The sequence below is a fragment of the Hipposideros armiger genome, unplaced genomic scaffold (assembly GCF_001890085.2).
Source record: "Hipposideros armiger isolate ML-2016 unplaced genomic scaffold, ASM189008v1 scaffold_10, whole genome shotgun sequence".
Classification (NCBI taxonomy): domain Eukaryota; kingdom Metazoa; phylum Chordata; class Mammalia; order Chiroptera; family Hipposideridae; genus Hipposideros; species Hipposideros armiger.
The window spans coordinates 1770768-1784302 of NW_017731360.1; the positions used below are offsets into that span (position 1 = coordinate 1770768).

General features: G+C 48.1%; 1 protein-coding gene across 2 annotated transcripts in view; it reads left to right on the forward strand.

Annotated features, from left to right (window-relative positions):
• AIRIM (AFG2 interacting ribosome maturation factor) overlaps nucleotides 1-4878 on the forward strand; it is a 9364-nt gene extending 4486 nt beyond the window's left edge. For both annotated transcript variants that reach the window (XM_019656839.1, XM_019656829.1), the window contains exons 4-5: nucleotides 1831-1949; nucleotides 2129-4878. In XM_019656839.1, coding sequence (XP_019512384.1) covers nucleotides 1831-1949; nucleotides 2129-2166 — 157 coding nt within the window. In that variant the 3' untranslated portion in view covers nucleotides 2167-4878. The remainder of the gene's footprint in view (nucleotides 1-1830; nucleotides 1950-2128) is intronic.
• The last annotated feature ends 8657 nt before the right edge of the window (nucleotides 4879-13535 follow it).

A 13535-nucleotide genomic window follows, 5' to 3' on the forward strand; every position in this document is an offset into this window, starting at 1 on the left:
CCGCTCACTGCGGCTGCCGGCTACATACGGTAGCCCATGGCAACCCACTGCCACAGGGGCTGCAGCCTACGCCATCGCCGGCGACTCAGGGCAGCCCAGCTCCAGGTTGAGCTGTTGTTCAGCATCTTAGCTGTAGAAGGCAGTGTCACTAGCCCTCATATGTCGGATCCGAACCGGGGCCCTCTGGCGTCCCAAGCCAGCTCTTAACCATCGCGCCACTTGGCCGGCCCGGGGTTGTAATTTTAAATAGGGTGAGCAGAACAGGCCTCAGAGAGAAAGTGACATTTGAGACAAAACCTGATGAGAGTGAGGGAAAGAACCATGTACTATTTGGGGGAAGTTTCTTCCAGGCAGAAGAAACGTCAAGTGCAAAGGCCCTGAGATGAGAGTGCGCCTGATATGTTCAGGAAATAGCAAGGAGGCCAGGGTGGCTAGAGTAGAGCAAAGATGGGGAGCCAAACAGGAGATGCGGTCAGAGAGATGGGGAGAGATCATGTAGCGCCCTGACGGTCTTTGAGGGATTTGGCTTTTACTGTGAGTGAGACAGAAAGCTATTAGAAAGTTCTAACATGATCGAACCTATAAGTGTGTTTTTAACAGAATCACTCTGGCTGTGTTCTGAGGAAAGACTTGGGGGCCATGTGGATGGGGTAGAAGCAGAAACACCAGCTAGTCGGGAGTTCTGGGTTTTTTCTCAAGTCTTTCCTGATAGCGCACATTAGCCCGCTGGCTTAAGTTTCTACATTCATTTTCATAACTTCATATCCAGTCTTTATTCTTGTCTCTAATCTTGATATTCAGTTTCCTGGAGCTACCTCTAACTGGATTGCTCATGGAACCGCAAACTCAAGTTAGAGTCAAACTCCTCTATCTAGCCCTCACACTCAACTCCCCTTTCCATTATTGTAGAATCAGCCCTGTCCAGTCACCCAGTCTGGAAACTTAAGCAACATCCTCCCCTTTCCCTGTCATTTCTTTTTTACTTGCAGAGTAGCAGCAGCATGAGCAGTAGGAACCGTAAATGCAGCTAACATTATTGAGCACTTACTTTGTGCCAGGTACTGCTCTGAGCGTTTACAGTCGCCTGTCAAATCCTTTGATTCTGTGTCCCCACTGCCTCTTCCATGGTTTCTTGCCTCTCACTTGGACTTGAGTCACAGGCAGCCTCTTGACAGGTCTCTGTCTCCAGCTTCTTGCCCCCTGAGCCATGCCCAGTGAGTGACCTCACTCCACATACCTTCAGGAGGTCGAGTGCTGATCTGTTGCTTGGATAGGAGTTTTGGTAGCTTCTGTTGGGAGGAGGGCAGGGCGCAGACGCCCTAAGTTGGGCTGCAGTGCTCTTTGTTTTCTGGCGCGGCCTGCCTTCTCAGCCACCTTTCCTCCTACTCTATACACTGTTCCGCGCCAGCCAGTCTGGGAGGTTGACTTGTGCCTGAATCTATTCCGGGCGTCCCCGCTTCTGTGCCTTTGCTTATGCATTTTCTTGCAGCCGGAATCTTCCTGCTGCCCTCTACACTGGACGAATTCATCCTCTGAACTCGCACCGAGTTTTGTCTCGCTTAGAGCCTTCCTTGTCCGTTTGTTTTTCTTCCTCTCTGTGGTGAGATCCTAGATTGCAGGAGCAATCTTCCGTTCCTCTGTCCCTGTAGCACAGAGCCATGGGAGTGAAGAGGCGCTCAGTGAAGACGTGCAGCCTGGGCGAGTCCTGCCACCTGGAAAATGTCAGGATAGCTGCACTTTCACTTTTATGCCCCTGTAGCTCTCTTCGGGGCATTGTTTTCCTTGAGCGTATTTCATTTTCTTGTTGAGCAGTCCTTAACTTCCAGCAAGGTACCTGAAGAGAAAGTACCTCCTGTCCTCAGTCCATTGGGGAGACTTGCCAAACATCCAAGCTTTGCCCAAGGCCTGGGACCGAATTTCGGAAGATGAACACCAAGACCTTGTACAAGGTGCTGGCTTTCACTTCTTCCTTCATGTCTCCTCCCCTCCTTTCTTGCCCTTTGTGTGTCTCACTTCTTTGGCAGCATTATAGAGATGCCCTCACAGTGCCTCTGTATCTTTACCAGTCTGATGTTTTGTGTTCTCTGGAGAGGTGGTATGTCACAGTCTTTCTCTCTCCCTATTCCAGATATCCTGTTGAATGTTTCCTTCTTCCTGGAAGAGTGAGGAAGCCGTGTATTTATTTGGAGGCCAGGGGACACAGTCGAAGACTGATGGTGCTGCATCCTGGTATTTCTAAAGAACTTTCAGTATTGCAACCTGACATATTTGAAAAATCAGTGTCTAGAGCCCAAGGGCTGGCTTTTGGGAGGATTGTGCTAGACGTTTCTGATGCTGGGGCTTCTCCCTGCCAGGTCCTGGCTGAGGGTACATGGGCCACCCATCGCCCTTTCCTAAGGCTCAGGGGAGTGGATGGAGGCAGAGAGAATGGAGAAGAGCAGAGGAGCACAGGGCACAGAAACAGCAGCCACAGAAGTGGGCGGGAAGGAAAGGACAGGGGTAGAGATTAGTGACACTGGCCTGGGCGTCGTCCAGAGCTCTGAGCCTGGTTGATACCAGGCCCTGGTTTTGTGTCAGTCTCAACTCCTTGAAGAAAGAGAAAGTGAATTTGGTGATTTAAAGAAATAAGAGTGATATTGATGGAAAACAGTCATTGTTTTCCAATTGCAGTAGCTCCTTATCAGCAAGCCCATTTTAGTTCCCAGAGCCTCCCACCAGGGGGAGGTGGTGCAGCGTGAATGATTCTGAACGCTTGGTCTGGGAAGGCGCTCTCCCATTGCTCTTATGATCTGAGAGTAACGGGATAGTGGGACTCCTAAAGTGACAGGCTTTTTTTTAAACCAAAGCTGGCAACTGATTTTGCCACATTCCTCTGATGTTGGAGTAGCTGCGTGGGTGGGAGAACACTACCCCCGAGTCAGGTGATCAGGGTTGTTTCTGAGGCCCAGTGTCCTCATCTGTGAAACGGTGGTGGTACTTAGACCCATCAACTTCCTAGGCTGTTGTAAAAATCTGGATCGTTGGGTATAAAGGGGCTTAAGAAAGAGTATAGATATTTTTCAAAATAAAAATGACCCTTTTATTCTTATTACAAAAGTGATATATGCTTTTTAAAAAAATCATAGGAAAATTAAAAAAAAAGTAATGTACGAAAGTATAAAACAAGCTCCATCAGAGAGATTTTGATCTGTATCCTTTCAGTGTCCATATTCACAAATTAAAAAAGAAAAACAAATATATCATTTATACATAGTGTTATTTGAATGTCTTTTTAAAAAATATATAATTTGGCCATCTTTTCATATCTGTAAATATAGAGCAACACAGTTATGTACCATCATGTACACTATTATATACCATTTTATGAATATTATATCTTACATTTTACCTATGTTTTTCCAGATCTTCATGTTTGCCTACTTATAAAGATAATACATTCTGATGGTAAAAAATTGAAGTATTACAGAAAGTGAAAGTGCACGTTGTCTACCTACCAGATAACTGTTTTTAGCAATATGATATACTTCCAGGAATTTTTAAAAAATCTAGTCTATCACATGCATAATAATTGTAAATAAAACAACTCAAAAGACATTTGGGTGTCTGGTCTTATGATGTGTTCTGAGGACAGAGATGAAAGAGAGCTCTACAAAGGTTTATAGTTCAACCAGGGAAAGATTTAAACCAGTGTTTCTCAAGCTCTAATGTGCATATAAATCACTGGTATCTTGTTAAAATTTAGATTCTGATTCCGTAGGTCTGGAGCGGGGCCCTAGATTCTGCATTTCTAATGAGTTTCCAGGTAATGTTGATGCTAATGATGCAAGGACCAGACTGAGTTGAAGAGATTTAAGTTGTAATACAATAATTAAAGTGTTGTGTTTGAGGTTAAAACAGAATGCTGTGGGAGAACAGAGGTGATAACTACCTGCTTATGAGAATACTTCATAGTGGCAGTGACACCTGAGTTAGGCCTGAGGCTAATTTGACTTGGTTGCTAGGAGAGGCATGCAGCGTTTGCGAAAGAATGGGAGGCAACACGTATCAAAAGTTTGTGCTGGGCATTGTGCTTATTGCTTTATACAAAATTCAAAGGCTACAGGAGCATATTCAGTGAAAACCTCTCCCCAAGTTACTCATTTCCATTTCCTGGAGGCAACCAATGTTAAATGTTTCTGGTGCAGTCTTCCAAAACTTTTCTTTGCCTATATAAGTGCAGTGCTGGGTATCCTCTAAGATAGCCCCCAGTGATCCTACCTCTAGGAGTATTCACACCCTTGTACATCTGCTCCCTTTCAGTGTGGGCTGGACTTACAGATTTCCTTCTGGGGAAAAGAATACTGCACAAGTGACGGGATGTCACTTCTGAAACTAGGTTATGAAAAAAGACTGCAGCTTCTCTCTTGGGTGCAGTTGCCCACTCTCTTGGACCACTCACCCTGGGGGATGTCACCGGCGATGCTGGGGGGCAGCCCTGTGGAGAGCTCATGTGAGAGACCAATGCCTGCCGACAGCCACCTGAGTGAGCTTGGAGGCAGAGCCTCTCTTCCCTGGTTGAACCTTCAGGTGATACCACAGCCCCAGCTAACAGCTTGACTACAACCTCATGAAGACCTAAGCCAAAGGCAACCAGCTAAGCTGTGCCCGGATTCCTGATCCGTGGAAGCAGATAATAAATGTTTAAAGTCAGTAAGTTTTGGGGTAATTTGTTCCACAGCAATCAATAATACAACAAGTAAATATGTTTTTATGTGTTCTCCATAATTTTGTATGAATAGTAGCATACTATATACCCAGTTTTGTACCTTGTTTTTTCTACTTGCTGTATCTTGGAGGTCGTTCTATGTAAATACATAAAGAGCTTTAATTTTTTCTCAACAGTTGCATAGTTTTCTGTTGTATGGGTATACCATAATTTATTTAGCCCCTTACTGACGGACATGTAGGCTGTTTCCAAAGTCCTACTATCTGTTAGGTGTCAGCAACTCTCTCTCTACTCCCACCTCTGCTCATGATGCTTTTTTCCTTGGAGTTTTCAATTCGCTAATCCCACCCTACCCACTCAATAAAAAAATAATAAAAAATAAAAAGAATTGTTGGTATTTTTACTGGAATCATCTTAAATTTAGAAACTAATTTAGGGAGAATCATCATGATGGGAGTCCACCTAGCCCTCCTCCAAGCACGCTGCTGGCTTGTGGGTCGTGATGTCAAATGCAAGTTCTTTTCTGTTCCCCTAAGTTGGAGAAATAGACTCTTGTGTTCAGAACCCCCTTCTCTGTCAATGAGGCAATCTGTTGAGATGAATGAGAAATTGGGGTTTCTTTCTTTCCTGTCTACCCCATCCACATTTAGAAATCCATCACAAGATTCTTCTGTCAGGTAGAGGAGGGGTTTTTCAAAGCCAGTGGGATCCTAGGATCTGAAGAGAAGGACTTCTCCCTGCCCTAGGAGAGTCTGGGCTTTTTGGTGATTGTTATTATGTCTGACTTTAATCAGGCTGATAGGGGCCAGGCACCATCTGCAACTTGTTCAAGCGCTGGGTTGTTTATAATTCCTTCTCCCTGTGAGAAGGTAGGGAGAGTGCACATATGGAGGCGCAGGTTCAGGGATGAGGGAAAGAACTAGGGCACTGATAATCAACTCGGGAAAGCTTGCTGAATTGCAAGTGACCAGACCTGGGTTCAAGTCTCAGCACAGCCTCTTACCAGCCAAGTGACCTGGGGTAACTTGTTTCCCCTCTAAGTTTCAGTTTCTTCATCTGTAGACCGGACAGGATGATGTATGTTCTTACAGGGTTGTAAGTTTTTCAGTGAGAGGAGGTATGTGAAGGCTTTTGGAAAATTTATAAACATTTAAGGGGCTGAAATTCACTTGAGATTTATTAGCCACCTAAGTGTGTGGCTCTGTGCTGTGAAACAAGTATGCCTTGAGAGACATGGTGAGTTCTCGAAGTGTCCACAGCGTGTCAGTGACAGCGACAGTGCCAGAATTTGCACCAGGGCTTTCTTGGTTCTGGTGAAAGGGGTCTTTCCCTCACACCACTGTTTCCTTTGTGCCACAGAAGGCAACAGCATCCCTAACAGCTACTCAGCTGTGACAAGAGCTGAATATTCCTGAATACCCAGCCCTGCTTGGAACACGATGCCTCCAAACAGCAGAAGTAAGTGCAGCCCCCATCTGGCGTGGCAGTGGCACTGGAGGCAGCCAAGGTTCTCTCAGGGCAGCTGCAACCTTGCCAGTTAATCTCCCTTCTGATCCCATAGCCAGGAGGGCTGGAGTGAGTCCTGGGGCCGTCTGCCAGAGCCTTACACTTTTGCCCTGTATGCCAGGTGCTGGGAGGAGAAAGCCAGTTCTTAAGGAATGATGGGTGGGGGTGGGGAGGTGGCCCCTTCCAGGCACACTCCCTCCTCTCCATCATTCCTGGAAGGCTCCTTGGTTTCTACATAGTGCAAAGGAAAGTCATTTTTTTTCCAAGACTAGTACCTGGTACAGCATATTAGGGCCCCAGTCCCAGAGGTTCTGATCCAATACGTGTGGGAGGGTCTAGGTATCTGCCTTCTTATCAAGTACCCCTCATTCTGTTGTAGGGTCATTCTTTAAGAAATAACCTTCCACAACTAGATTGAAGAACAAAACGACAGCAACTTGTCTGTTCCCCTTCCCCAATCCCCCAGCACTGTTCCCATGCCCCCAATTCCCCAATAAAAAAAAAAAAAACCTTTAAAAAAAAAAAAAGAAATAACCTTAATCCTGAGAAAAAAGCAGCACGGAGCTGGGTAGAGTGTCCACAAAGATTGTCCTTTGGGGAAGAAACTAGCCTTAACGTCCTTATTGTACCCCTTCTCCCCTTTATCTTGCTTCCCAACATCTAGCTCATCTTCAACTCCCACAGGCACCTCAGCTCTGTCCCCCTCTCCCCTCCATGCTGTCTGCAGTGGGGTAGTAATAACTTCCGTGGCATGTTGCCTTCTAGCCTGCCATATCCATATTTACTCATTCAGAGGCCTCCCTGTGTGCCCAGCACACAACCGATTACCAGTGATACAAAGATAGATAAGAGAAGCCCACGGTTTAGTAGGCTGGGCAGATTCCTAAGCCTATCGTGAGAAGTGCTCTTATAACAGGAGCGGGAAACGCTGTGGATGGAGAGTGGCTGGTTCTTTTTGTCAGAGGGGAGAACGGGGACTGTAAGAGCAGAGCCCCAGCAGCTTGATTCCAGTGAAGCATCTTCCGTCTGGTCGCTAAGGGAGTCAGTGCTGGGGGAGGGGGTCAGCATGGTCCCTCGGCCATCACATGAGCAGGGAGCAACCCTCTGCGCTCAGGCTCTTGTCTTCCTGATTCAGACGTGCGCGGTAGTTCTTAATTCGCACAGAGAGCCCAGACTAATAAATCCACTATTCAATTGCAATCCCCACAGCGCGTTTATAAGCAGCAGCTGACTTTTATCAGCTAGTTTGTTCTTTCATATAAGAGTTTTATGAGGGTCTCCTGAGCTGGCTCATAACGTGTTGAAACGTCTGCAAAACTTTAACCATAAATCCCCGACACCTGTCAAGCAGAGGATGCTGTTTTCCAGGCACATTTTGTCCAGCTGGCGGCTCTGTCCCCTTGCCCAGTTTGCATTTTTGCACTTGTCTCTTTAAACTTGGATTTGTTTTTTAGATCTCTGCGGCCTCTTTAAAGGCGACTGAAAAATGAGGGGTAGGAAAAAGGAACTAGAAAGTTACGTCTGTGCTAAAAATTACCCCCGGCTTATGTTGCTCTGAAAGCTGGTTTTGATCCCTTTGGTGGAAGGGAGACATCAGGCTTCCCAGCCACACAAACCCCAGGGTGGGGGACTGGAGGACCATGCCAGCCAAGCCCGTTATTAATACTTTGATTCTTTTCTGGGCCATCACACTTTGTCCTTGCCAAAAGCCCCTATCCTTGCTTGTCAGTTCTGTAAATTAAAGAAACAGCTCCAGAGGCCTTTTTCCCAGATGGTCTCCAAGTATTTCCCAGCATTTCAAGCTCCCCCAAGACAGAGGTGAAATTTAAATGCTATCCCTCCTCCAAATAAGGCAAGACCTGGACTCTCTGAGGACGCTGATTGGCCGAGGTAGATTGGTTACTTGGGAAAGCTATAAACACCTCAGTGGAGCGTGCTGTCCATTTAGGAAATGTTGGGTGTCCAGAATTATTCACTTACGTGTTTACAGGTTCTCTTTGCTTTGGTAAGGAGGCCACGAGCATGGAAGAAGAAGACCCCTGTGACTGCCCTTCATGTGGCCTCATACCTTTGCTCACTTTCCCTAGACCCCACTTCAGGATGGCTTCATGGGCGTGTGACCTGTGCTTACAAGGGTACCCATTTTGACTTAATGCTCTGCCATCACCCTATTGAAACTTAATAGTTTTTGAACAAGAGGCCGGGTTTTCATTTTGCACTGGACCCTGCAAATTATGTTGTTGGTCCTGCCCCGCTTCCCTGTGGTCATACTGCAGGCAGGTGCCCCAGAGCTGTGGGCAGAGCCTCTCTCCTCCCAAGTCCAAGTCCATGCCTCCACAGAACAGGTTACTTGTGTGTTAATGAGGAACCTGACCTTGCCTCACTCCCAAAGGCTCCTGTTCCCCAGTCTTCGGGTCACAGCCAATTCCTATCACGTGACAGTATCTCTAACCGCCCTAAAGAGGTGCCTCCCAATCCCAACTCACTAAGTGTCGTCACCTGCTCCTGGCCCCTTACCATCTTTCAGAAGAGACTTGTAGTTAAGCCCTCTCCACCAGGAGGAAGGTGCCTGCTCCTGTGGAGGGGCTGGGGTCTAGGAGCTGGGCCTGCTGATGCAAGTGACTCAGAGCAGGAGCAGACTCCCACCCCAATGATGAAGAGCCCCAGGCCAAGCTATGCAGAGCATCCCCCTCCTTTCAGCTCCGCCCAGCTTGGGTTCCCAGATCCACCCTGCATTGCTACACCAGCGGAAATGGCGGTTGCTGTCCCAGCCAAACCCTAGGACTGTGGCGACAACCCCAACTGGGCCCAGCCACCACATCAAGGACATAGCTCCACCCTCCTCTCCGCACCCCCTCCCACCTCAGGCTTCTCCGCCTCTCTCTTTCCCAGAGAACCCAGGGTGTAACCTCTGCCTGGGGCCAGGGTCAGTCACAGCCTCTGTGGCTGCTGCCTTGTGGTGAAGAAGGTTCTGGACAGGGAGTTGGGACATTTATCACTCACCCCCATGGGACCTGAGCAGGTGACTTGACCTCTCTGGACCCGGGTCTTCATCAAAACAGCAAAAACAAAGTGGGGCGGTAGACAAAAGTTTTAACTTCATTGGGCCACTGCCAAAGTTAAATGGGCTAATACACGTGAAAGAACTTTTAAGTCGTGTCATACAAATTTAAGTAATTTTTCTCTGAGAAGCGGCAGGCTGTCATGGAAAGAAGGATTTGGGAGCCTCTAAGAATAATGCTATAATTACTATTTATTGAGCAGTTTCTCTGCTTCAGGCTTATGACTAGTGCTTTTCTATCCATTACAACAACCCTGGGAGGCAAGTGCTGTTTTCCCTGGTTTTACAGATAAGGAGACGGGTTTAGGAAGGTTAGGCAACTTCTCCAAGGTCACATAGCTGGCCTGAGATCTCACTAGTGGATGACTCTAGCGTTCCAATCTACCACCTAGTTGGCTGAGACAGAGCTGGCTAGGTGTCCTTACTCAAGTCACCTAAACCTGTCTGTGCCTGTTTCCTCCCCTTGCAGTGGAGACCATTATCTCCCTCTGACAACCGCTGGGATGAAAGAGCCCATGTATGGAGGGTACCTGGCCCCAGTGCTGGGTTCATTTTCTCTCCCTAGCAGCCCTAACCCCAAGAGCTGCTTTGGGTTGGATGGTGGCTGACTCCTGTTTTTGTGGGGAAGCAGTGGTTCCCAGAACAGACCTGTGATTCCCTGAAGCAGGCAGGGGCTCTGGGGACCCCTCCGTGAGGGAATCATTGCTCATCGCATAAGGTGTGTCATTTCCTGGCGACATTTGGCTACGCTTCAGAGGCAAGGCCAGCGGCGTGATACTCCCTGCTGCCCAGGGCAATCTGGGGACCTGTCTCATTTCTGTCTCTATCTACTGAAACGATCATCATTCTCCACGCGTCACCAAAGCACCAGAATTTCACACCATTGCATGGGGGAGAACGCAGTCATGCAGCAAGCCCTGCAGATGTGTGTGTGAGGATAACCAGCACCACCTATGCAGGCTGCAGATCCCATTGCATTGGCCCAAGTTCCGGAAGAGGAGGGCACTTCTCTCCCACAAAGGACTTCAGCCTGATAGCTTCCTTGGCCTGGTGGCCTGACCCAGCACAAGGCAGACAAGACATCGAGTTGCCATGATTTACACCCTGCGTAATTCTCACCTAGTGAGGAATAAACAGCCATCCATCAGTGAGGATTTACAAATTTAGACCAGCAGTTCTTATTCTTGGCTGCGATTGGAGTCACTTGGGGAGCTTTATAAAGCACTGATGCCTGTGTCCACCCTGAGATTCTGATTTAATTGGCTGGGATGCAGGAAGTTTAAAAACATGCCCCCATGACTTTACTATGCAGCAAAAGCTGAGAACAACTGCTTTTATACAACTCATTTAAGAATCTTTTCTTGAGTGTCTACTGTGTGTCAGGCACTATGTTGGGCTCTGAGGTGAACAGAAAGGTCTGGATCTCTGTCCACATGGGGCTTGCATTCTAGTGGGGAGAGACAAAATAAGAAGATGGATAATTTCCGATGGTAATAAGTGCTATAAAGAACATGGAAGTAGCAACAGGAAAGAATGATTTGGGGAGGGGATAAGGGGCAGAGAGGGCTTTCTGAGGAGGTGACATTTGCACTGAGACCTAAATGAAATGAAAGAGAGAGACACGTAGCCTCTAGCTCAGCAGTTCTCAAAGTATGGCCTAGGGACCCTGAGACCCTTTGAGGGCATCTACAAGGTGAAACATTTACTAAGACGCGATACATCTTTTCTACTCTCATTCTCTCTTAAGTGTACAAGGAGTGTTGAGATGCCCTGTAAAGGATAATGACACCATTGCACTGACAGCTAACAGGGCATGCACTTGTGTATTCTAGTGTTTTAAAACATTCTCAGATTTAATTTCTATTTTGGCAAATGTTGATAGACACAACCTACATTGAACACAAACAGAAACACTTCGGGATCCTCAATTTCTAAGAGTGAAATAGAGTCATGGGATCAAAGAGTTTGAAAACTGCTGATCTGGTGGAAGAGCCTTCCAGAGTGTCCCAAGATGGGAACCAATTTGGTGTGTTCAGAAAAGAGCAGGAAGGCAAGGGGGCCAGAGTGAAGAGGGAAAGGGGTCAGTGGCAGATGAGGTTGGAGAGGAGGCAGAGACCAGGCATGCATGGATCTGGAGGGAGGACTACTTCAGGCAGAGGAGGACAGAGAGGCTGTCCAGGTGTGAGATAAAAAGACCGAACCAGGGTGACAGCAGTGGAGATGGAGAAAAGTCAATTCCAAAGATATTTGGGAGGTGGAATCAACAGGATCTGGAGATACATTGAATGTAGGAAGTAAGGGAAGATGGCTCCAGGTTGCTGGCCATTCCCAAAGTGGGGGACACAGGAGCTGAATGAGTTTCAGGGTAGGGGGTGGCAGACAGAATATGAGAAGTGTCAGGGGTGGGGGACATCCACCTGGCTTCTGGAGTAGATGGGTTTGGACGTCCCGAGATGTCCAAAGGTTTGGGAGAGGGGTGGCCGGTTAGCTCAGTTGGTTAGGGTGCAGGCTCATAATACCAAGGTTGCCGGTTCAATTCCCGCATGGACCACTGTGAGCTGCGCCTTCCACAACTAGATTGAAGACAACTACTTGACTTGGAGCTGGAAAACACACTTTTCCCCAATAAAATTTCTCAAAAAAAAAAGATAGTCCCAAAAAGCTTTGGGGGAATGTGTACGGAGAGAACAAAGGGCCTCTGAGGAAATTTGCTGGGGAATCAAGCTGTACAACATGGCCCGAGTTGATGTCAGAGAGGGTCAGCGGAGATCCAGAAAGTCCTGGGGCCAGGAGACAGGGAAGGAGACAGTTTCAAGAAGGAAGGAGGTTCTGGGCTGGTCGGGGTTATGCAGGATGAGGACTCTGTAAGTAGAGTTTCTTGGGTTGCGGGGAACACTAGCTTGCACTGGGTTGGGGGGTGAAAAGAGATGAGGACATGCGAGTGATGCATGCAGAAAGACGTTCACGAGGGAAAGGAAGAGAATAGCTTAAAGGAGATGTAGAGGGGGTCTTCTAGGATGGAGGAGACAGGAACCTTTTGTGTAGGCTGAGAGGGGATGGTTAATGGCACCGAGTCCCATAGCACAGGTGAGAAACTGGCTTAGGACCAGGGAAGGGAAGGACAGAAGCAGTTACAGTGAGTTTGAGGGGAGGGTTGGAAGTGGAGGGGGTGTCATCTAGATGGCAGGTAGGAGGCACGGTGGTTTGCCGAAGGAAGATCAGGCAGGGGGAGGCTTGAAGAGAGAGGGGAAGGTTTGGACGGCCACTAAGGATGCTGGGTGCGGAAGCTGCTATACTCAGTGGCAAGCCTGGGCTTAGGACTTCTCTGTCCTTGCACCCAGAGTGGACCCAGAGGGCCCAGAAAACACCAAATGGACTGGTTCTAGGCAGCGATTCCCCTCAAAGAGCTTGTACCTCCCCCAAATAGCTTCTCCATATTGAGAGGAAATGGGTGGGAGAGGGATGGGAATTAATATTCTGATTGATGTGGGAAAATAGAAGAGAAACCCCCACGAAAGTTCTGAGAGCAGCAGGATCATAACCGGGAGGTCCTGGTTCCCTGAATCCGGCCCACGTGGACAGCCGTGCCTGAGGAGCCTTCTCCTTCCCGCTATGACGCTCTCCCTCCGCCATCTACTCAGGCACCTCAGCCTTGACGCCGCTCTCTTCTCTGCCTCCTCATTCCACTCCCCTCCTCCCGTGCTCCAGTGTATCAGTCCCCAAGGGTGACAATGTCCACTCCTCTCACGAATCTGTCCTTTCCTCTTCTTTATCATGGCCGGGACTGGTGCTGGCCTCTGCCCCCAGTCTCTCTCCTTCCAGTTCATTCTGTGCCAAGAGGATCGATCTAAAATATAAATCGAAGCGTACTGTCCTTTACTCCTGCTCTTTCAAAGATCCCCAGGTCTAGGTAGCAAGCCAAGCTCTTATGCCTTCTTCCCTTATCCAGCTGGGGAGGTGCTATTCCCCTTGCATGGTTCAGTTGAAAGATCGCCTCCTCTGTGATGTCAGCCTTCACCACCCAGGCTGACTCACCGCCTTCATCTGAGTCCCCCTAGAACCATATTCTCACTCCGGTAGGTCAGCCCATCCCACTTTGTGTAACTGGCTATTCATACATCCATTTCCTTTCCCTTGACTGTGAGTTCCTCCAGGCCAGGGGCCTGGCCAGGTCTGACCCTCTGTTATGGCCCAGCAAGGAACAGAGTCTGGAGTCTCGTGGGTGCTGAAATGAATGAAAGAATCAATCAATGTTCTCATGCA